Genomic DNA, 23,582 nt, shown 5'->3' with positions numbered 1-23,582 from the left:
TGAAATTTTCAAAAATTCATCAAAAATCCAAAAATTAGTTTTAGGAAATCAAATTTTGATCATAGAAATATTAGTTCATGCTCTTCTGATCTAAGAGATTTTCTCTAGTTCAAATCGGAGAGTCTTCAACCTGCTATAGCAAATTCTAGAATTAAAATTAACTTAAGTAGGTACCCTTGTAGGTATACTTACAGACTCACATTCCCATCAATATTATGATTATTACGCGAAGTAAACAAATAACGTGGTTCATATAACATCATAAAAATAATTAAATTTTGAGAAAAGACAAAACAAACGTAAGTACCTAACTATGAACGCGCTTCATTAATATTTAAATTCGTGTACGTGATATGTATTCCTAAAATTTAGGTGATAATAAGAGCAAGCAATGCTTATCAAGTGAAAAAGTTAGGTAATAAATTAAAATTCACGTTTTCATAAGTAAATATCGTAAAAACAGTGTGAATTTTTTGGCAAATTTTTAAAAATCAAATTTGGGCTTGAAATTGGAAAAATTTACCTACTTATAAAGCATAAATTTGGTTTGCATTGTATCTTCATACCAACCTTCTAAATCGATTGAAAGCGGTTTCAAACAGTTTTTTGAGCAGTTGAAATTTCCGCAATGTTGGAATTTAGAAAGCTGAAATTTACCTACTGTAAAGTAGGTATAGATGGTTCAATCCATTCTGGAGCCTATATCTACAACAGTACTTTGGAAACTTCAGACCAATTTTGAAGAAATCTGTGTAATCGATTAAATGGGCCACTATGACAATGAATCCATCAAAAACTCAAAATATGCGATTAAAAAGCTGCTTCTCTCGAATCTTCTCTTTAAGCCATATTTTGACTAACAAAGTGTTTTAAAAATTAGCTACTTTTCACATACTTAAGTGAAATAAAAAGTGAATATTTCAACTCAAATTTTTCAAAAAAATGCACCAAACTTTTTCGAAAAATTTTAGCTTGCAAAAACACTATCAAGTAACACTGTATTCTCATTTTTGCAAAAATTGAATCTCCAAGCCTTAGAATTATTTAAATATGTCTAGGGCCAATTTTCAGCATTGTTATTTTTTAAATTAAAAAATTAGTGAATTTCGAAAACAGACAACTTCTTGTCAACATTTTACTTCAATCTCTCTCAGAAAATTCTAAGTAGGTTGGAGCTTCTTCAAACTTTTGAACAAATTAACTAACATAAGGATTGATGGTTCTCATCCATGAAAGTAGATCCAAATTTACTACGTTTTTGAGGTAGAGTCCAGTTCCCAATTATTGTGAATATGGCAGTAGGGCTGCTCATGGCGTAAAAATTATCTCGTACAATCTACATATCTTTACTGGATAAGTGTATGTAGATAAATCGTGAATTGGTGATAGTGCACAAAGCTCAGATAAAGGTTCTCAACATGATTAAATTTCTTTACTCGTGTACAATTTACATGTATGTATGTAGGTACTACATTAAGTAAGTAAATACTTGATAATTTCATTATAAAATGTCAGATTTACTACCACGTGATGGATTCAGTGGCAGATCTTTTTGGGCATCATCTACGAAATTCCAACGTTGGAGTTCAGACGTTCCAAAATGCAGGAATATCGCACTTATGAAAATAGCACCCATTGATGAGCTCAAGAAAACAATTTTCCACAACAAATTGACATCCTGATTGATTAAAATTAAGATTGATTTCCATTTAGTACTTATTCTATTAGTAAATTTACACGGTTGAATAAGTACTCACATAGATTGTGCTAAAGTAATTCAACACTGCAGAGAAAACGAACGTGAGTAGGGAACTTGTTGTGCCAGAGAATCCTTCCAGAATTCCTAAGAATAAAAATCAACTGTAAAGTATTTTCTTGGTAACTCTAAATTGGATAAACAAGCTTGGTCAATGATCAACAAACCTACCACAAAATTTAGGACTCATGTCCACAAGAACCAACGGAGTTCCAAACATTTGAAAAGTGCTCATAACATTATGAATAATTGAACAGGAAATGACCAGTGTCAGATTACATTCGGTTATTGCTATTATTATGAGTGGAATCATGGACAGAATACCACCTTTTAGTACAAAATATGGTACAAAATAGTTAGGTAAGCAAAGGATTTGTTTGATTTCATATAAGGAAAATACTAAATAGGTACATAAATGTACATTATATTATGCATTAGTAAAATTAAATTGTTTATTGGTAGGTACCTGTCTAACCTAAAGACTAAAATTTCCGTACCATAAATTGGCCGTTTTGTTATTTATTTGTTTTATTTTTTTTTTGTGTGTGGGACGGATTTGCCGGAGAAACTGAAAATCGCGCTGGAAGCTCCAGAACGGCTGGAAATGGCGAAATTCCCCCTCGGAGGGTTAGCTCTGGACGAAATACAACGATTCGTGCCGATTTCAAAAATTTCCTCGCACATTGAAAATTTCTGATTTTCGACCACTTTCTAACCAACCTGAAAAAATTCGGTCAAACCCCCACTCTTGAGGTGTCCCTCCCAAAATCGGTTCAAATGTGGATAAACTTGTTAAACAGGTCGAGTATAACACACAACTCGATTTATACCTGCCCAACTTCATATTCACGCCTTCTTGAGCATTCAAAATTCTAGAAAAATTTAAAAATTCCACCATGGGGCCATTCCATGTCAATTCGACCAAAAAAGTGCGATTTTGAAAGTCATGTCTTTTGATTTCGCTCAAATGTTTTTTACAACATCTACCCACCCAGTAAGTAAGATACCCGCAATCAGTTTGGTCCCAGCTCTCTCAGGGGGTGGGTGGGAAGGCTTCCATTATTTTCACATTGTCTTGAGGTAAGTACTCAACTTCAGCAGCGCATTCCTCCAAAACTATGATACTTTGATCAAAACTGATTTCACAGTTCAAAAATGTAGGTATTAAATTTTGAACTTTTTAAGCATTTTGAAATTTTCAAAATTTGACGGTTGAACTGTTGAACTTAATTTCAAAATGGCGCTGTAAGTGGGAGCTACCATTTAAAATTCTGAAAAAAATTTCCATGGATGTACCTTTTGATGCTTTTTTAAAATATTCAAGTTTCGAGATGGGATCTCTTAATGGACGGGGAGCACCCCCACCCCCAATTTTGGGCAAAACTTTCAACAAAAAAATCAGGGGCATGTGATGCATCGAATTGTATGTTTTTGGTAACGATGAACACGAATATGACGTTAGATTTTTTATTGAGTCCCATCCACGGCTCCCAGCACCTCCACAAATGGGGTAAAAGTTCAAAATAGTTTTTTTTTCGTGCGACACATCAAATAGTACGTTTTTGGTGACGCTGAACACGAATCCATCCAAAGCCTCCAACAATTTTTTTGAACTTTTACCAATTGTGGGAGGTTCTACGAGCCATGGGTGAGATCAGTTTAAAAAACTAAGGCTATATTCGTGTTCAGCGATATCAAAAACATACTATTTCAAGTGTCACACGATTGAAACCATTTTTTTTAAATCACTCCCTCTTGGGGAGGTGCTGGGGGCCGTCAATGGGTCCAATCAAAAATCTGACGTCATATTCGTGTTCAGCGTCATCAAAAACATACTATTTGATGTGTCGCACAAAAAAAACTATTTTGAACTTTTACTCCATTTGGGGAGGTGCTGGTAGCCATGGATATTTATTTTGTAAATTTATCCTCCCTTTTTTGAGCTCATCAATCTACAAAATTTCCATTTTTTGTGAAATACACAAGTTCGGGATTCTCAAAAATAAAAAAAATGAAAGAACATAGCTAGATTTAGAGGGTACAACAATTGTCTTTTTTGGCTGGGATTTTGAAATAAACACAAAAACGAATTTTTCTCCAGAGTTTTCCCACTTAAAATCCTAAAACCAATTATGGTCAACTGTTTTTTTCTCGTCAAGCAAGGAAAATGTTGGTAGAAGTATACTGGTAGGTAGTTATAAGTGGGTATACTACAGTTATACCTATCATGGTGGAAATTTTCCTGGTGGTTGTTGTAGTCAATATATTTTTCTTGATGATTAGATCATTGTAATAAGCAATTACAAAAATCAATATACCTGTGATGATGTTTGGCACACCTGTGATGATTCCAATCTAAATATGTAGATACAACAAAAACATCATGATCACAAATCAACTGGAATTTTTAAATAGAATCGAATCTTTAATTCCTACCAATCACCAAACCCAAGAAGAGGAAGATCCCTCCTCAAAAAATTGCATACCTCGTTAGAATTCAAGCTGTAAAAGATCTTGAGATATTTCGGAAAATATGTGGTCATCATTACCCATACCCAGATGAGCAAACATTCTGTCAAGATACACGCAGCAAGGGGCACACTAGTGACAATACCTTTCCAAGGAATTGAGTTCTAAAAAAAATGTTGTTGGGCACTCATCATCTGCTTAGGGTTCTTATGGGCATTTACTCATTAATCACTTTACAAGACACAAGTCGTGTCACTTTGATTGCCTACCTTAGTTTTACAGGTCGCCTTTTTCAGACTATTTACAATATATTCTTTTTCTTCCACGCTGATTGCAGGATGCTTAGCGGGTGTGTCATGAACCAGGAGATACCAAAATATACTCCAAATCACACCACATAGGCTTGTGAAATGAAAAATAATCGACCAATGTAAATACTGCCCAATGAAACCAAATATAAAGCTGCCCGCAGTCATACCGATGTAGGTTCCAACTTAAAGTCAAAACAGTCAACTCGAATCAGTAGGTATCCAATTTCAAAAATACATCCACTATACTAGTCCCTAAGAGAAATAATCCGTTAACTTACACATAAAATTAGCTACAAATTTTGCTCGTTCGTGTGGCGGACTCCAATTCCCAATAATTGGATATACACCAGCGGGAACAGACATAAACTGCAACAGAATCATTACTCATCAGACAAGAGACAATGAATTTTATTGCGCTATTGAGCAGATAGGTATCCAGATAATGCACTGTATTAACCGATAAAACTCCTTGTACAGCTCTGATCCAAGATACTGCCAAAGGTCCGGACTGGGCAGCCAGGGGAATCAACGATGACATTGTAGAAGAAATCAGTTGTGCATACCCAACGACTATTTTAGCTCCATATTTATGAGCTAAAATACCGCCGGGCATTATTGCAACATAATTTAACCAATAGTACCCCGAAAGAACCAAGTTCTGTTCTGCTTCTGACCAATTGTATCCATTGTTCTGAAAAATATGAGGTTTGAGGATTGTCGAGACTCGAGAGGTAGGTACCTATGCAGTATCAGTTACTTTATAGCTCACTTGATTGACATTTTTTAACGATTCGTTAGCATCGTTGTCATCCTTCAAATAATTACCCATGAAAAAATTGCTATTTGGACAAATAGTTGACGTCTTATTACGAGTAAATGTGACCTCAGCATTTTGACTGTTTACCATGGACACGATGGCGATATCAGTATTTAATGTGACCAACGTATTACACACAAGCAGCGTTAGTAATAACACACAAAGCTCATGTCGTTCTGTAAATTGCGATCAGTTTAGGCCAATTTATCTAATTGAAATAATAGAGTACCTAATTATGTTACTTATTAGGTGCCTATCTAAACTTGTTTAGCAAATGAATTGACTTGGATTTACTTACTCTGCATTTTCAAGACTTTTTTTCTGGAATCAACACTAATGCGATAATTTTTTGTGCCGGGAACGTAAAATTTGCACATATAAAATAGTAACTCACCCAAATGGATATTTTATGAAAGTAGATAAAAGCAAAATGTATACCTATAAAACGACGAGGAAAAAAAACACAATTTTTCAAAGTTTATAGAAAAGATAGATATAGTCTACATACTTATACGATAATTTTCTATTAAAATAAAGCAAGTATACCTGCAGTGCTTACCAGACTATCTTATATTCTGCGTACAGTAGTAGAATGGACAAATATATGGAATGAACGTGGATATTCTCATATTACACACAGGGTTGTACATGTTCAAAACAAAAATATTTTAAACATGTTTAAAACGCGTTTAAAACGAATGAAAAAAACAGAACGATTTTTCAAGCAAAAAAGCCGTTTAAAACAGTTTTTTTTTTTTTTTTGTTTTAAACGTGTTTTTTTTTCAACTCCAATTTCCTAAAAAAAGCACATTTTTTTAGTTTTTTGTTGAAAAAAAGTGAAATTGAACAAACTGTATTTTTAGAGACGAATTTTGTGTTTTGATTTCAAATTTTCAATATTTCTTGAGCTTTATAACCATTTTATGACGTCACATCTTAAAAATTGATGTCTGGTGAACCCAATACAAAGTAATTTGTGTTTAAAACACACAGTTTTAAACAAACAAAAAAATTATTTTAAAACAAAAAAAAACGCTTTAAATAAAAACATTTTTTTGTTTTTTTTTTCAAAAAAAATCACGTTTTTGGACAACCCTGGTTACATAAGTAGGTATGTACCTGAAAAAATAATAATTGTGCCTACTAATACAGGAGAATTAGCATTTAAAAAAACATTTTTACCTAGCCAAGATTTTTTTGCGGGAAATTGTCGAGGGTGACCCCCTGAATAATTCCTAAGATTTATCACCCCGTACCCCTCTTGCTAATTTTGGATGGGGGGGGGGGTGTGAATGGGTTTTTCGCAGTTTTCTCCTCAGGGGTTGATTTTACAGTTCTCTCTAGAGGCCTCAGCCCCCCCACCGTTTTTATTATTCCTCCTCGTGGATTGATTTCACATTTGAAATAGCTCGGTAATTTTGTTCTACATCAAATTTCCTACAAATTTTGTCCACCAACTTTTCCCCCTCCGACCATGGGAAGGGAGATGAGGCCTCTGAAAATTGGTTTTTCAGAAAAAAGTACAATGAAAAGCTTGTAACCCTCTATATAATAGAATCAATTATGACATTGAGAAAATCGAGGTCACCCCTGCCCCTCTCCTCTATTAAATACGTACCCTTCATCATGATTTCCCCGACCCCCCCCCATGTAGCATTCTCATTTTGATTCGTGAAAATTTTACATCCATGCTGAAAATCACACACCCTTCTCTTTTCATTAAAATCATTTCTTTGGAATCCTCTCAAGTGAGGGGCTCTGGAAAGGGCTAGGCGAGTGTAGCAGATCTGAAGTCGTATTCGTGCTCTCAGCGGTATCGAATCATATGAAAACGACACGAATGTCATCAAAATAACTTCATTTCAAAAATAGTGAAAATTGTGGGGGGCTGAGGTGCTCTGGAGGGGGCTGGGTGAGTGTACCAGAAAATCTGAGGTCATATTCGTGCTCATTGGTGTCGAATCATATGAAAACGATATCCTACTCATTAATAGTTATTTTTCTCAACATTCCCATTTCACTCCCACCCCCCCCCCCCTCCCCAAGATACATTACTCCAAGTTTTCACCACGGAATACCAAAGCAAAAATTTCTAATATACATAGTATAAGATGTTTGGGGGCCAATAATACATCCAAAAAACATGTTTCTAAAATTATTGTACCTCGCAATCTTGATTGTTAATAGGCATACAAAAAATGCTTTTTTGAGGGGCAAATATGAGAGGAGGGGGTTGAAAATTTTTGTGGGGATACCTACTAAGGATATACATAACTTTCAGAAAACTTTTCAAAATCGGTTGAAATGGGGCTGAGAAAACTGTAATTGAAATTTCAAAAAAGGGGGTTCCTCATAAAGGGGAGGTGGCGTGGATCTGAAATTTTTCACGCGGTAGTTTCTCGATGGTACCCACCTTAGTGCACAAAGCTCAGATAAAAGTACTCAACATGGATTAATTTTCTTTACTCGTGTACAATTTACATACATTAACTTGATATCTGTTTGATAATTTCATTACAAAATTTCAGTTTGATTACCACGTGATGCATTCAATGGTTGATTTTTTTCGGCATCATCTTTGAAATTCCAACGTTGCACTTCAGACGTTCCAAAAAACAGGAATATCACACTTATGAAAATAGCACCCATTGATGAGCTCAAGAAAACCATTTTCCACAACAAATTGACATCCTGATTGATTAAAGTTAAGATTGATATTCATTTAGTTCTTATTCTATTAGTAAATTTACACAGCTGAGTAACTACTCACATAGATTGTGCTAAAGTAATTCACCACTGCAGAGAATACGAACGTGAGTAGGGAACTTGTTGTGCCAGAAAATCCTTCCAGAATTCCTAAGAATAAAAATCAACTTTAAGGTAACTCTAAATTGGATAAATAAGCTTGGTCATATGATCAACAAACCTACCACAAAATTTAGGACTCATGTCCACAAGAACCAACGGAGTTCCAAACATTTGAAAAGTGCTCATAACATTATAAATCATTGAACAGGAAATGACCAGTGTCAGATTACATTCGGTTATTGCTATTATTATGAGTGGAATCATGGACAGAATACCACCTTTTAGTACAAAATATGGTACAAAATAGTTAGGTAAGCAAAGGATTTGTTTGATTTCATATAAGGAAAATACTAAATAGGTACATAAATGTACATTATATTATGCATTAGTAAAATTAAATTGTTTATTGGTACCTGTCTAACCTAAAGACTAAAATTTCCGTACCATAAATTGGCAGTTTCATTATTTATTTGTTTTATTTTTTTTTTGTGTGTGTGGGACGGATTTGCTGGAGAAACTGAAAATCGCACTGGAAGCTCCAGAACGGCTGGAAATGGCGAAATTCCCCCTCGGAGGGTTAGCTCTGGACGAAATACAACGATTCGTGCCGATTTCAAAAATTTCCTCGCACACGGGAAATTTTTGATTTTCGACCACTTTCCTAACCAACCTGAAAAAATTCGGTCAAACCCCCACTCTTGAGATGTCCCTCTCAAAATTGGCTCAAATGTGGATAAACTTGTTAAGCAGGTTAAGTATATCACACAACTCAATTTATAGCTGCCCAACTTCTTATTCACGCCTTCTGGAGCATTCAAAATTCTAGAAAAATTTAAAAATCGCGCTGGAGGTTCCAGAATGGCTGGAAATGGTGAAATTTGGAGTTGGGGAATTAATATCAGTTTTAGGACTTATTTTTATTTAAGTATTTTTATTTTATTTATTTAGTTTAAAGTCACTATCGACAACATTAAGGTCATTAAGTGACATAATAACTTTTGATCATTCTTATTAATCAAGTAGGTACGTAGGTACTCGTATGTACCTTAATTTAAAAAAGCATAAATCACCAAAAGCAGTCAATTTTGAATTTTCAAACGTTCGCCAAAAATCAAAAAACGGAATTGGGCAGATGAAAATTTGTTTGGGGGAGGGGGGTTGTAGACCATGCTCTTTCCGAAAATCGCGGTCCCATTTGAATCGTAGGGTGACACCTCAAGAGGTTCCCTTCTCAGCAACTTCAAATTAGAGAAAGTCGACATAAGCATTTATTACATTTTATAGTTTTTTGAAAATTGCAGGAGAAGACAGAAGGGTTAAGAAAATACTTTAATTCAGCATCCTCGAGAATCCAAAAAATGACTCATCTCGGGTATTTTTCAAATGTTTGACATTTTAGCCATCCTGAGAGCATGGTGAGGGCCACAATGGTCAGACAGAAACAGTCAATATTTGAATATCAACGCCTCGAAACTGCTATTTAACAATTGATATGGTATTTCACTTCATATAATTTTTTTCAAAATTTTAATTGAAATCAAGTGTTTTTGTTTTCCCAAGGGATGTTGAAATACCATTTAGAAAGCTGAATAAAAGGGAGCTTACTTAGTTGCTCACCAAAAAATGACGACGTATTTTCGCTGGAATTTATTTTGTAAATGTATCCTCCCACTTTTGAGCTCATCAATCTTCAAAAGATTCATTTTTTCTAAAATGGACAAGTTTTGAATTAGGGATTCTCAAAAATAAAAAAAAATGAAAGAACATAGCTAGGTTTAGAGGGTATAACAATTGTCTTTTGGCTGGTATTTTGAAATAAACACAAAAACGAATTTTTCTCCAGAGTTTTCCCACTTAAAATCCTAAAACCAATTACGGTTAACTGTTTTTTTCTCGTGAAGCAAGTAAAATGTTGGTAGAAGTATACTGGTAGGTAGTTATAAGTAGGTATACTTGAGTTATACCTATCATGGTGGAAATTTTCCTGGTAGTTGTTGTAGTCAATATATTTTTCTTGATGATTAGATCATTGTAATAAGCAATTACAAAAATCAATATACCTGTGATGATGTTTGGCACACCTGTGATGATTCCAATCTAAATAGATACAACAAAAACATCATAATCACAAATCAAATGGAATTTTAAAATCGAATCGAATCTTTAATTCCTACCAATTATAGGGTCCCAATTGCCCGAAAAAAGGCGATCCGCTCGATGGGAATGTTAAAAGCGATTTTATGATTGATTTTGTTCTACACCCATAAACGAATAAATTTAGCTTGTATGCCTATTTTCCCCCTCCCCTCTTTCCAAGGATCCACACCCCCCCCCCCCTAACTTGAAAATCGCTTTATCTCCTTATCTATGGGCTATAGGTACGAAAAAAAGTTTTTGAACAAAAGTTATTCCTTGATGTCTTTTCTACAATTTTAGTTATTAGCAAAATTCAGTTTAGAGCAACCCTTACCCCTCCAGAACTCAAAATTCATTTCTAAGAAAAGTCAAAATCACATTTTTCCCATATCTAATGGGCTGTACGTGAATTACGAACAATTTGTAATCAAGAAACGTGGAGGTGCTCATAGCTAAGTTTTAGGTACTTATTCATTTTTCTTTTTCCCCTGCCTCGCTCATGCAGCCCTCTCCAGGCATATCACATCAACATTTTGAACTATTTATTTCAAAATTACTTCTCAAACCTCATTATTTTTTGAAAATCAGCAAAATTATAAATGAGAAATATAGTTCTGAGCACATCCACGTTTGTTGATTACAAATTTTTCGTAAAAACGTTAAAAACGCGATTTTGACTTTTTTTTGGAAATGGTTTTTGGGAATTTGGGGCCCAAGGGTGGCGCCAAATGAAATTTTTGTTGGAACCAAAATGTAGAAAATTTTTCAAGAAACAACTTTCATTTCGTGATTTTTCTTGTTGGAACGTTATTCAAGGTGGTAGGAGAGTTTTTAATGTGTGGGAGGGGGACTCAGGAAAGGGGGAGGGGTAGAGATTGGAATACGAGCTAGATTCACTTGTTTCAATGTGAAAAGTGATAATCAATCGTAAAATCGCGTTCGAAGTCTAAATCGACTGTATTTTCAATTATAAAAGCAAAGAAATGCCGATTCGCCATCTCAAATCGCAACTTTTGAGTGTTACCCATTTTTCGGAAAAATTAGGTATTGGTACTTTCAAATTCAAAAAACAGCGTTTTTTCCCAAAATGACCCTACTGTGGGGGGCCATAGTTCCACCGCAGTGGCACGTGGGAGGCTGAAAATTTTTCTGGGGTCATTTTAACTCAAAATCTCTAACATACTTCAATTTCAGCGAAATCGAAGACTATAATTTTTTTCCGCTCCACCCTAATGGGTATATAAATATGGACCCCTAAATTTCTTTTTCATATAATTTTGATTCAATGGTTTTTAGAATACCCAGAAAAGAAGACAAGTCCAAAGAATCAAAAAACATCTTTAAATAAATTTTTGTACAATTTTCTGAAATTTTTATTCATTTTTTCAGGGGGTCCATATTTGTACCACTTTATGTCACTTTTCTAAATTTCAAATTTCTCCGTGAGTTTTCAACAAAATTTTTTTTTTCTTTACACAATACACTAGAGTCTTTGGCCTTTCGAATGGTATATTCGAAAAAAAAAAATTGATAATTTTTTCTACCCTTTAAAGCCAAAAAGCTAGACGGGGTCCATATTTGTACTTTCTCCTCTACAGATTTGACTTCAAAAGTTGGGGAAGTGGTTAATTTATTAAGAGCGATTGCTTTGATAAATAAACTTCTACCCAGTTGACCAAATGCTAGCAAATTTTGTGCTAGCGTAAATGGTGCCGGAATTTGAGACACTTTTTTAAAAAAATGCTAGCAAATCAGTTGCGATTAGGTCGCATTAGAGTAGCAGAATTGCGCACAAATAGCTAGCACGTAGCTGGCACAAAGCTAGCAAAAAGCTAGCATTTTGTTGGCACTTTGCTCTGCATTCTGCTACGTACATGCGACTAAATCGCGACTGATTTGCTAGCAATTTTTGCAAAAAGTGTCTCATATTCCGGCACCATTTACGCTAGCGCAAATTATGCTAGCAGGAAGCTAGCATTTTGCTAGCGTAGAAACACTTTGATCAGTAAAGTAATTACTATTAATTAATTTTTAAAAATTCTGGGTGTTTCCTTTAACAGGTGGTAGTTTTCCAGGAAATTCCAAAAATTAGGCGACTGTCCCAGCTCAGAGGTAGCATAACGCTAGCAATGCTAGCATCTTGGGACAGTATAAGAAGAGTGATGTCACTCTTCTTACTTTTCAACAAGATACCACCTTGAGCTTATATTCAACTTGATGACACACTTTATCTAAGAGTAGCAAACTATACCATGAGAGAGATCGACGCTAGCAATTCGCTAGCATTATGCTAGCGCTTAGGTTGAAAAATCTCTTTATTAAATAAAAAATGGAAGTTTTTTTTTTAAATAGAAAAATTGTCAAAATTTAAAATTTGAAAATGAAGCATCAAACAAACCATGAAAATGAAAAATTTCAAAAACATTTGAACAACATTTTAGTCCACGGCAATGGGGGTAATTGCACCCCCTGCAGATCCTCCGGGACAACTTTTTCCTTAAAGGGGACATCCTAAGGAACATTTTAAAGCAAACTTGCTGAAAAAAAATTGGCCTTACTCACAAAATGGCGGCAATTTTGATTAAAAGGTCAGCCGAAATCACAGATTTCGCGTTTCAACATAGGACGTGCACGAAATTTTTCAAACCTTACAAACATAGATCGAAAGATCATGCAAAAATTCATCACCTGTCAAAATTTCAAGTGGTAAAGTACCTTTTTCGATTTTTGGTGAATTTTCAAAAATCAAATTTTGGCCAAAATGTGAGAAAAAATCAAAATTTTACCAAATTGACCAAGAAACCTGACATTTGGGATATACCCTATTTTCGACATGCCAAATCGATGGGAAACGGTTTCAACTTGTTTTGAGCAGTTCTGGAGCCTCCAGCAGATTTTTGAAACTCAAATTGAAGTTGTAAAGCTCAAATTTATTCTGAAAACTAATTTCAATACGCTACGAAGTACTGCAGGTGAATTTCAAGTCGTTTTGGAGCCTCCAGCGACTCTTTGAAAATTCCTGAAGCCTCCAGCAGATTTTTGAAACTTTAAATTTTCACAAAATTTCAGAATTTCCTAAAAGTAGCTGGAAGCTTCAAGAAACTAGAGATATGCTTACATTTTTCTAGAGCCAGATGGCTAAGTAAATGCTAGCTCAGAGATGCAAGAATATTACCTGAAGTTTCCTATCATAAAACTGTGAGCAGGTAACATATTAGTCAGTGATACGCTGGCATTAAGCGAGCAGGTATAGAGTGAGGCAAAAGCTAGCTGAGATATGCGAGAATATTGCTTGAACTTTCTTGGCATAGAATTGCAAGCAAGTATCCATCAGTGATACGCTAGCATCAGGCGAGCATGTATGAAGTGAAGTAAAAGCTAGCTGAGATATGCGAGAATATTGCTTGAACTGTCCTAGCATAGAATTGCGAGCAAGTATCCGCCAGTAATACGCTAGCATAAGGCGAGCAAGTTAAAGTGAAGTAAAAGCTAGCTGAGAGTCGCTGGAAAACAGCTCGAAAATTGCTAGAATTGAATTTGCTAGCGAAAAACTGCAAGAAAATCGCTTACTTTTAGCGAGATAATTATTGCTGGCCACAAAAGGCGAGTAAATTGCTAGCAACTTATCAAAACGCGAATAAAACGCTAGCTTTTTGCTAGCATGTGGTCAACTGGGTATGACTGTGAAAAAATTGAATTTTTAAAATATTGTTGGTATTTTTCCAACATTCTTGAATTTTTCACATTTCCCAACTTTTCCCAACTTTCGCGGAACACTGGGGGAGCAAATTAAATTTTGAACAATTTTGCCGATTAAAAATGTTTTTTTACTTATTGTCTACTCGTATTTTTCATCGAAAATGTAAAAATCGTAAACGTTGACCTTTTTGTGTTTTTGGACTTTTTGAGGCGCGAAGATCGCTCCAAACTCAATTTGGCAAAAAACTTTTGTTTGAAAAATTTTCACGTACAGCTGATTAGATGGGTCAGGAAAGGGGGGAGGGGGTGGATCCTCAAGGAGGGGGGAGAGGGTGATCCTGATATAAGTAGCTCATTTGAAAGGAAATTTCATTTCGAACACTTTCAGTGTTTCAGATTTTTCATTTTTTTCGATATTTCCCCATAAAAATGGGAAAAATGTGATTTTGACTTTTCTTCGAAATGAGTTTTGAGTTCTGGAGGGATAAGGGTTGCTCCAAACTGAATTTTGCTGATAACTAAAATTGTAGAAAAGACATCAAGGAACAACATTTGTTTGAAAAAATTTTTCGTACAGCCCATAGATAAGCAGATAGAGCGAATTTCAAATTAGAGGGGGGTGGATCCTCTGAAAGGGGGAGGGGGAAAATAGGCATACAAGCTAAGTTTATTCGTTTATGTGTATAGAACAATAATCAATCATAAAATCGCTTTTAACATTCCAATCGAGCGGATAGTTGATTGGGACCATACTAAATCCCAAAGAAGAGGAAGATCCCTCCTCAAAAAATTACGCACCTCGTTGGAATTCAAGCTGTAAAAGATCTTGAGATATTTCGGAAAATATGTGGTCATCATTACCCATACCCAGATGAGCAAACTTTCTGTCAAGATACACGCAACAAGTGGCACACTAGTGACAATACCTGTCCAAGGAATTGAGTTCTAAAAAAAAATGTTGTTGGGCACTCATCATCTGTTTAGCGGTCTTATGGGCATTTACTCAATAATCACTTTACAAGACACAAGTCGTGTCACTTTGATTGCCTACCTTAGTTTTACAGGTCGCCTTTTTCAGACTATTTACAATATATTCTTTTTCTTCAACGCTGATTGTAGGATGCTTAGCGGGTGTGTCATGAACCAGGAGATACCAAAATATACTCCAAATCACACCACATAGGCTTGTGAAATGAAAAATAATCGACCAATGTAAATACTGCCCAATTAAACCGAATAAAAAGCTGCCCGCAGTCATACCGATGTAGGTTCCAACTTAAAGCCAAAACAGTATAACCTCGAATCAGTAACCAATTTCAAAAATATATCAACTACAAGTCCCTAAGAGTAATAATCCGTTAACTTACACATAAAATTAGCTCCAAATTTTGCTCGTTCGTGTGGCGGACTCCAATTTCCCATGATTGAATATACACCAGCGGGCATAGACATAAACTGTAACAGAATCATTCCTCATCAGACAAGGGACAATGAATTTTATTGCGCTATTGAGCAGATAGGTATCCAGAAAATGCACTGTATTAACCGATAAAACCCCTTGTACAGCTCTGATCCAAGATACTGCCAAAGGTCCGGACTGGGCAGCCATCGGAATCAACGATGACATTGTAGAAGAAATCAGTTGTGCATACCCAACGACTATTTTAGCCCCATATTTATGAGCTAAAATACCGCCGGGCATTATTGCAACATAATTTAACCAATAGTACCCCGAAAGAACCAAGTTCTGTTCTGCTTCTGACCAATTGTATCCACTGTTCTGAAAAATATGAGGCTTGAGGATTGTCGAGACTCGAGAGGTAGGTACCTACGCAGTATCAGTTACTTATAGCTCACTTGATTGACATTTTTCAACGATTCGTTAGCATCGTTGTCATCCTTCAAATAATTACCCAGGAAAAAATTGCTATTCGGACAAATAGTAGACGTCTTATTAAATGTGACCTCAGCATTTTGACTGTTTACCATGGACACGATGGCGATATCAGTATTTAATGTGACGAACGTATTACACACAAGCAGCGTTAGTAATAACACACAAAGCTGATGTCGTTCTGCAAATGCGATCAGTTTAGATCAATTTATCTAATTGAAATAATGGAGTAATTGAGGAGCTTGGAATCAAAACTCACTTTTGACACCAAAAATCGATATGCGTTTTTTTGCTGATTCGGATACTTCTTCAATTTCTCTATCACCCTACAGAATCCATTTTTCCAAATTTGGCCCCAGTTCTTCACAATTTCGTGCTGTGGCAAAAGTGAGTTTTGACTCCAAGCTATAAAAAAAATTGTATTTTCAAGGTCGCATGGCAGTCTACAAAGCCAAAATGATTCAATTGCAACTTCGGAAGCATTTTCTGATAGTGAAAATAGCGAAAATGGTAATTTTGAATTTGGAAGTTATGCAACTGAGGAGGTAAAAAAATTGGATGTATTGAGCGCTCAAAACGTTTAAAGCTCTCTAGAGGCGGAACAAAATACTCTACAGAAAAATGAAGTCGAGGAAAATTGTAGAGAATTAAATTTCCAATCGACTTAAAGTCGTTAGTTTTTTTCTAGGCTGCTTAGTTTTCGATATATTTGCAAAAGAAAGTATAATTTTTGGAAAAATTCAGCGCTCAAAACTTTTAAAGCTGTCTGGAGACGGAACGAAGCATTCTACGGAAAAATTAAGACGAAGAAAATTGTAGAGAATTAAATTTCCAATCGACTTAATGTCGTTAATTTTCTTCTAGGAGGCTTATTTTTCGATATATTTGCAAAAGAAAGTAAAATTACCCCACCTTGGAATCAAAACTCACTTTTGCCAAACTTGAAAGCCATACTGCGATAATATATGGCAACTTGAAAAAAAAAATTTTCTCATGGAATCCCATTTAGTAGTCTTACTCAGAGCTCGACACACTTTGCGACGTTTTTTTCATCAACGCACTAGGCGAAATCAGTTACTGTCGATTTTCTCGAAACTTTGTCCGATGGCAAAAGTGAGTTTTGATTCCAAGCTCCTCAATTATGTTATTAGGTGCCTATCTAAATTTGTTTAGCAAATGAATTGACTTGGATTTACTTACTCTGCATTTTCAAGACTTTTTTTTCTGGAATCAACACTAATGCGATAATTTTTTGTGTCGGGAACGTAAAATTTGCACTTATACCAAAAAATAACTCACCGAAATGGATATTTTATGAAAGTAGATAAAAGCAAAAATGTTACCTATAAAACGACGAAAAAAAAACACAATTTTTGTAAAGTTTTTAGAAAGATAGATAGGTATAGTCTACATATTATGTATAAGATAATTTTCTATTATAATAAAGCAAGTATACCTTTTTACCTACTATCTTATATTCTGCGTACCGTAGTAGAATGGACAAATATACGAAATGAACGTGGATATTCTCATATTACACACAGGGTTGTACATGCTTAAAACAAAAATGTTTTATGCATGTTTAAAACACGTTTAAAACGAATGAAAAAAAAACAGAACGATGTTTTAAGAAAAAAAGCCGTTTATAACAGTTTTTTTCAACTCCAATTTCCTAAAAAAAACACGTTTCTTAAGTTTTTTGTTGAAAAAAAGTGAAGTTGAACAAACTGTATTTTTAGAGACAAATTTTGTGTTTTGATTTCAAATTTTCAATATTTCTTGAGCTTTATAGCTATTTTATGACATCACATCTTAAAAATTGATGTCTGGTGAACCCAAAACAAATGAATTTGTGTTTAAAACACTTTTAAACACATAGTTTTAAATTTAAAAAAAAAAAACTGTTTTAAAACAAAAAAAAAACATTTTAAACAAAAAAATTGTTGTTGTTTTTTTTTAACACGTTTTTGTACAACCCTGATTACATAGGTAGGTACCTGAAAAAATAATGATTGTGCCTGCCCATACCGAGACGGGATCTCTTAATGGTGGGGGAGCACCCCCAAACCCAATTTTGGGCGAAACTTTCGAAAGAAAATCTGAGGCACGTGATATATCGAATTCTGTGTTTTTGGTGACGCTGAACACGAATATGACGTCAGATTTTTTATTGGACTCCATCCACGGCCCCCAACAATTCTTTTGGACTTTTACCTACTGGTTCCAAACGGATAGGGATATCAGCGAGATAGGTATTGAAACAACGGACAAATTACTAGTTTGACGAGTCAGAACAGCAATTTATAGATGGCCACACGAACGTGATAATCTGGTAGTAGATTATCTTGGCAAATAAACTATTTCGTTGGACTGTCCAAAAATACACACAGTGTGAATATTAATAAGTTCCAATCATTTTCAATTTTCCTTCAAATTGTCGAATCAAAATGAAATCTTCTTAAATTCTAAGAGTCAAATGTATTTATTTACAACTTCCCTAGAATAAGAGCCACGCAAACGTTTGCTCATTTGAAAAAAAAAACAGCACTAAGTTAATATGTACCTATGTAGCTTGTCAATAGAATCAGAAAAAAATCAGACAAATAAGTTGCCTATGCTTCAAATAAAAGGAGCAAAAAATATTTATTCAGAAAAAATTTGATTTTCAATAGAAGATGAAATTATGCTAAAAAATATGAGGTAGGTATGTGTACTTGATTATTTTATGTCATTGCATTATTTCTGCACAAGTGTTTTCAATTCTTTCAATATCGCGTCTGAATCATGTTTTTCATGAATGTTTTTCTCAAAATTCCACGGTTGTTCTTCAGACGTGCCGAAAATCACATACACCATGTTTGTTAGCATGCAATACAATGCGGTAAACAAGAACAACACTTTCCACATTTCTTCAATATCCTGTAATAAGATGAAATTTTAAAAAATTCATAACCATGAACCTGTTTTGAACCAAAATATTAATTCAGAAATTGAAAATGAATCTTGGACTAACCCAAATTTCGGTGAAATAATTGACAGCAGTTGAAAATGCAAACATGTGAACAGCTGATAATGTTCCTATTATTCCTTCGAGAACTCCTGCAAAAAAAAATGAAGTAAAATAATTTCGAAGGGAATCTATTTAGCTTTACTTATGATTATGAATTATGATAGAATTTTTATGAAATATGAATATTTTGGTGTTTACCGCAGAACTTGGGACTTAAATCCATAACACCCAAGACAACACCAAAATTACCAAATACTCTCACGACGCAGACGAACAGCATAGAAAGAATGGCCACAGTAAGATTACATTTGGTAAATGCAATAATTATCATTGGAAATGCAGCCACAACACAGCCTTTAAAAATAACAAATATCGGAAAATGTTTCTCATGAATTGACTATGGTACAAGTTCACTTTCGTTTGAGATAAGTTTTTGATCGAATTGGATCCAAATTGGTCCAAGTATCTATTAAAATATTTATCCAATGGATCAGAATTTGGTGATTGTGATTACCAAATGATTCAAATGGATGTGCATTCTGCAGTTTTATCCAATCAAGTTCATATTCTGATTCGATTGAGTAAATTTTTTTTTAAAAAATGGATAAATTTGGATCCAATCGGATCTACAATCTCTTTCCTGGGTTTCTTCAGAACTGGTTCAAAATTTTCTTACCTAAGAATGTACAGATCTTTCTCATACTTGTCATGCTTAGCCATTTTTTTTTAACAAATAAATCGCTATAATGAGCTATTCCCAGGGCAACGACGATCGTTGAAATGAACGGAACACTCGAAATGATTCCAATCTGTAATTTTTCATTTATAATACACAGATGAAAAACAAAATAAGTATTTAGGTGCCTCGTAAGGAAGTCTTCTATATTTACAAAAGCTTATTATTTAGAGCGTCCTCTCTCATCTCATTTGGATCGAACCCCTTCAAAAAGAATACCTTGCAGAGTAGGCAAATTTCAACCTCTTGGGTCAATTTGTGGAGGCACCAACCATGACACGAAATCAAAAATTATCGAAGAAGGAGCAAAAACTATTTCTTGTATAGCTGTAAAGAGGTAAAGGGAGTGGTTGGAAAGTGGAGACTCTAAAAGGTATACATCTGGGTAATTTTCCAGAAAATCGAAAGAGTACTCCTTCGCCTTCAGAAACAATTTTAGGATCTGAAATTCAATTTTTTGATTTTTAGTAAATTTTTAAAAATTCAAATTTGACCCATTTCTCAGAAAATAAAAATCAAAATTTGATTAAATTGCCTTAAAAGGCTGGAATTGAGGTTGAACCCTATTTTCCATCTCCCGAGTTGATTGATGGTGGTTTCAAACCGTTCTTGAGCCTTTATCGGATTTTTGGATGCTCCAGTTTTCTAAAAAACGCTGTAAATGGGGTAAAAATGAAATTCAACAAGTTTTTGATTGATTTTAGCACATGTTTTTCAAAATCTTTTTGTGTCGATTACAATCCAAAATTTTCTCCTGTGATTATCCTTGAAAAAAAAAGAACTGGGAATTTCGTTGCAAGGATAAGAAAGATGGTGAGAATTCAAACTTATATGTACCTAGGTGCTGAACAGAGGCGTGCCGAACCCCTCCCCCTCTCCCAGACAGAAAAACGTTAGAAATTTTTGGGAAAATTGGGGAACTTGAAAAATTTGGGAAACGTTGGGGAAAAGTAGCGAAAAACAATTGATTTTTACACCTTAAATTATAAATCTTTGAAATACTCGTATTTTCCTAAAATGGCAAAATCAACTCGAGAAACTTCAAAAACATAATCCAATCAATATAAAAATTCAAACAAATGTTTTTTTCGACATTTTTGTTCAAGTTGAGAAAATCTAGCGAGAAAAGTTTGGAGAATTTCAGTCTGATTCCCCCTCCCACCCACCACGACACATCGCTTCGTCACCCCTCCAGTACTGAATTTCATTTTCAATTCATCCTATTTAATTACAGCATTTTTTCGAAAACTGAAGCATCAAGAAATCCACTGAATTGAATGTTCTCGAAATAATCAGAAATCTACACAGAAAGTTGGAAATAGGATAGCCTTACCCTTATACACTAAATTTCAGCATTTTATGTCAATTTGATCAAATTTTTGTTTTTTTATCAGTGAGAACCAAATTTGAATTCTCCCAATTCGCCAAAAAAATCGAAAAATTAAAGTAAAATGCCTGAAACTTTTGTTGGTGATGTATTTTGGGGTCCTGTTCCGATCCTCTTTTGTCTATTTCAAAAAATGTACCAGTTGAGATACTTCCCTTTTTCAGACATTCAATTGGCAAATTCAATAAACTTAAGATATTAGTCTAAATTTCACAATCGAGCACGAGCAGCTAAATTTCTTGCTTCAAGGTTTGTAACTCTTTCTTTTAGTTCAATTCAAAATGCCTGAAATCTATTCATGAACCCTTGAAAGCAATCCCCCCCCCCCAATGAGCAAATGGCAGACAACAAACGTGAGTTACATTAAAGCTTACGTATTTCTTATCCGTGATATACGCCTTACTTCATTCGAATTCATCCCGTAAATGGTCTTCAAATAAAGAGGTGAATATGTATTCAACATTACGAAGGCCCACATTGCAGAATTCACAGACAATACACAAATGATGAATGGTACACTGGTAATAATATGTCTCCAAGGGATGGACGCCTATTTTAAAATCAGAAAATGAATAACTAAGTAGAGACGTTTCAGCGCATGCACATTAAAATCAACGTGCGATGCGCGCGTCTCTGAACATAGGTAAAGAGGTTGATGCGCGCGCAACAACTGCAATAACAGTATGCGCGCGCAGTTTGCAAGGCATCGATAGCCAAATCTTTAGATTTACATATCTAGTTTAATAAAACTTTACCTTAATCTTATGCGAGCTCGCTTTTAAGCTACTTTCAATGTACTCCTTTTCCAAAGTCGAAATTGTAGGATGTTGCTTAGGTGAATCGTGAATCAAAAAATACCACAATATACTCCAAATAATTCCACAAATACTGGTGAAATGAAAAATATACTTCCAGTGCATGTATTCCCCAATGTATCCAAATAAAAAGCTACCCAAAGCTTCACCAAGTGATATTCCAACTAAATAAAAGAAATAACGTAAGTAGGTACAGGACATGTGGGATATTATTGAAGTGAATTCACTGACAAAATGATACATGCAACTTGGCAGTTACTTGAATAGATTTCATAAGTACAAAAAGAAATAGTTGGTAGATAGGTAAGTTTAAACATTTGTTATTTTTACCCATGAATGTAGCTCCAAATTTACCACGTTCTTGAGGTGGACTCCAGTTTCCAATAATTGTAAACACCGCTGTTGGTGCAGCAATTGACTGAAATCAGCAAGGTCCATGTGAGTATCCCTCATTCAAGTTGAATTCAACTCCACAAATCAGTTTACCGATAACAATCCTTGTACTGCTCTAACCCAGGACACTATTTCCGATCCGTACTCAGCAGCAAAGGGGATCAAAGAACACAATACCGAAATGGTAAACTGCGTATATCCTACGACTAGTTTTGATCCATACTTTTGGGCCAAGACACCACCGGCCAAAATTGATAAATAATTCAATCGAAAGAATCCCGACAGTACCATATTCTGTTCAGCTTCCGTCCAGTCGAATCCTTCTCTCTGCAACATCACATTAGATAGGTATCATAATATTATGGTGCCAGCTATAATATGACGCCGAGTAAATCTTTCAGTTCAAAAAATGTGCCTCCACCATACATACTCGTACTTCTGCATTGTTTTGAGAAATATTCGTGCTTGACGACAAAAACCCAGATGAATTTGCACTGCTTATGTATTCTCTTAGAAAAAAATCCGTGTGAGGACAAACGACATGAACTGAATTTTCAGATACAGCGTTGGTTGAACTGTTGGTGGTGTTACGTGTATTTACCATGGATACAATAGCTATGCTGATACTCAATGTGACCAAGGTGTTGCTGATAAGCAGGAATACCACCATCAGCCAAAGCACATGACGTTCTGCAAGTTGGTATAAGCATAGTGTCTAATTTTATCGTTTTAAACATCATGAACACTTTACTTACTAAGCATCTTGATCAATTCTTTAGCTGCTCAGCTGCTCCAAAATGAATGAGAGGAATTTTTCATATATTCAAGCTTATTTTTCTGTCAATGCTGTAATCATCTACTCGAAAGGTACACAGGTAGTTGAGTGGATAATCTAGTGAGTATTGAGTATACCTGGGTACAGTACATATGTAGTACATTGTGTCATTACAGACATTGGTGTGTATCTGCCATCCGGCTATCTCAATGAAAAATTAGATAGAGCCCGGCCATAAATATTTGTTTAAGTTTAGGTGTTTAAAAGCACATTCTTTCTACCTTTACTGAGATTGTTTGGTGGAAAATACACATCAAATTTCAGATAGGTAAGTGTACTTAGTTGCTCAGTTTAGTGTGAATTAAATAATTTCATCACACATGTGAACTTGTGAACCTACTTTTATCTTTACGCAGGTAAATGGCAAAAATTTATACGTAAACTTCAAATAAATTTATAGGTAGGTAGGTATCGTAAAAATAGTATGAATTTACCTGGTGGACCTCCGATCCTACGAGTAATTATGCTCTCGTTGAATAGCCTACTGTCTCGATAAGTAAATATCTCAAATAAAAA

At 34.9% G+C, this 23,582-nt stretch overlaps 3 protein-coding genes across 6 annotated transcripts; all 3 read right to left on the bottom strand.

Annotated features, from left to right (window-relative positions):
- Nucleotides 1–1,404: 1,404 nt before the first annotated feature.
- Nucleotides 1,405–5,811, bottom strand: LOC135834433 (sodium-dependent phosphate transport protein 3-like). 2 transcript variants are annotated; one of them, XM_065348309.1, is made up of 10 exons: nucleotides 5,652–5,811; nucleotides 5,306–5,529; nucleotides 4,994–5,227; nucleotides 4,815–4,902; nucleotides 4,495–4,718; nucleotides 4,243–4,389; nucleotides 4,075–4,111; nucleotides 1,928–2,083; nucleotides 1,758–1,843; nucleotides 1,405–1,678 (listed from the first exon to the last, which is right to left on the bottom strand). In XM_065348309.1, exons 1-10 carry the CDS (start codon nucleotides 5,728–5,730, stop codon nucleotides 1,502–1,504), a joined length of 1,452 nt encoding a protein of 483 aa, XP_065204381.1. In that variant the 5' UTR covers nucleotides 5,731–5,811; the 3' UTR covers nucleotides 1,405–1,501. The 2 variants fall into 2 exon arrangements, with proteins under 2 accessions (XP_065204381.1, XP_065204380.1); XM_065348308.1 differs by having other exon boundaries at nucleotides 3,979–4,111; nucleotides 5,652–5,810.
- A 1,995-nt stretch (nucleotides 5,812–7,806) lies between these two features.
- LOC135838225 (sialin-like) lies at nucleotides 7,807–17,227 on the bottom strand. The gene is made up of 10 exons (XM_065353849.1): nucleotides 17,091–17,227; nucleotides 15,854–16,071; nucleotides 15,543–15,776; nucleotides 15,364–15,451; nucleotides 15,048–15,271; nucleotides 14,795–14,941; nucleotides 10,126–10,258; nucleotides 8,284–8,439; nucleotides 8,124–8,209; nucleotides 7,807–8,044 (listed from the first exon to the last, which is right to left on the bottom strand). Exons 1-10 carry the CDS (start codon nucleotides 17,095–17,097, stop codon nucleotides 7,868–7,870), a joined length of 1,470 nt encoding a protein of 489 aa, XP_065209921.1. The 5' UTR covers nucleotides 17,098–17,227; the 3' UTR covers nucleotides 7,807–7,867.
- Nucleotides 17,228–18,494: 1,267 nt separating this feature from the next.
- Nucleotides 18,495–23,555, bottom strand: LOC135834431 (sodium-dependent phosphate transport protein 3-like). 3 transcript variants are annotated; one of them, XM_065348305.1, is made up of 11 exons: nucleotides 23,501–23,555; nucleotides 22,987–23,143; nucleotides 22,662–22,921; nucleotides 22,325–22,558; nucleotides 22,169–22,256; nucleotides 21,779–22,002; nucleotides 21,427–21,573; nucleotides 19,577–19,709; nucleotides 19,099–19,254; nucleotides 18,904–18,989; nucleotides 18,495–18,809 (listed from the first exon to the last, which is right to left on the bottom strand). In XM_065348305.1, exons 2-11 carry the CDS (start codon nucleotides 22,991–22,993, stop codon nucleotides 18,627–18,629), a joined length of 1,518 nt encoding a protein of 505 aa, XP_065204377.1. In that variant the 5' UTR covers nucleotides 22,994–23,143; nucleotides 23,501–23,555; the 3' UTR covers nucleotides 18,495–18,626. The 3 variants fall into 3 exon arrangements, with proteins under 3 accessions (XP_065204377.1, XP_065204376.1, XP_065204378.1); XM_065348304.1 differs by having other exon boundaries at nucleotides 22,987–23,507; XM_065348306.1 differs by having other exon boundaries at nucleotides 22,668–22,921; nucleotides 22,987–23,507.
- Between the last annotated feature and the right edge of the window lie 27 nt (nucleotides 23,556–23,582).

This window comes from Planococcus citri, chromosome 2 (assembly GCF_950023065.1).
Source record: "Planococcus citri chromosome 2, ihPlaCitr1.1, whole genome shotgun sequence".
In the NCBI taxonomy this organism is placed as follows: Eukaryota; Metazoa; Arthropoda; class Insecta; order Hemiptera; family Pseudococcidae; genus Planococcus; species Planococcus citri.
Note: the sequence above shows the minus strand (reverse complement) of the source record. Positions and strands in the feature narration are given on the sequence as shown.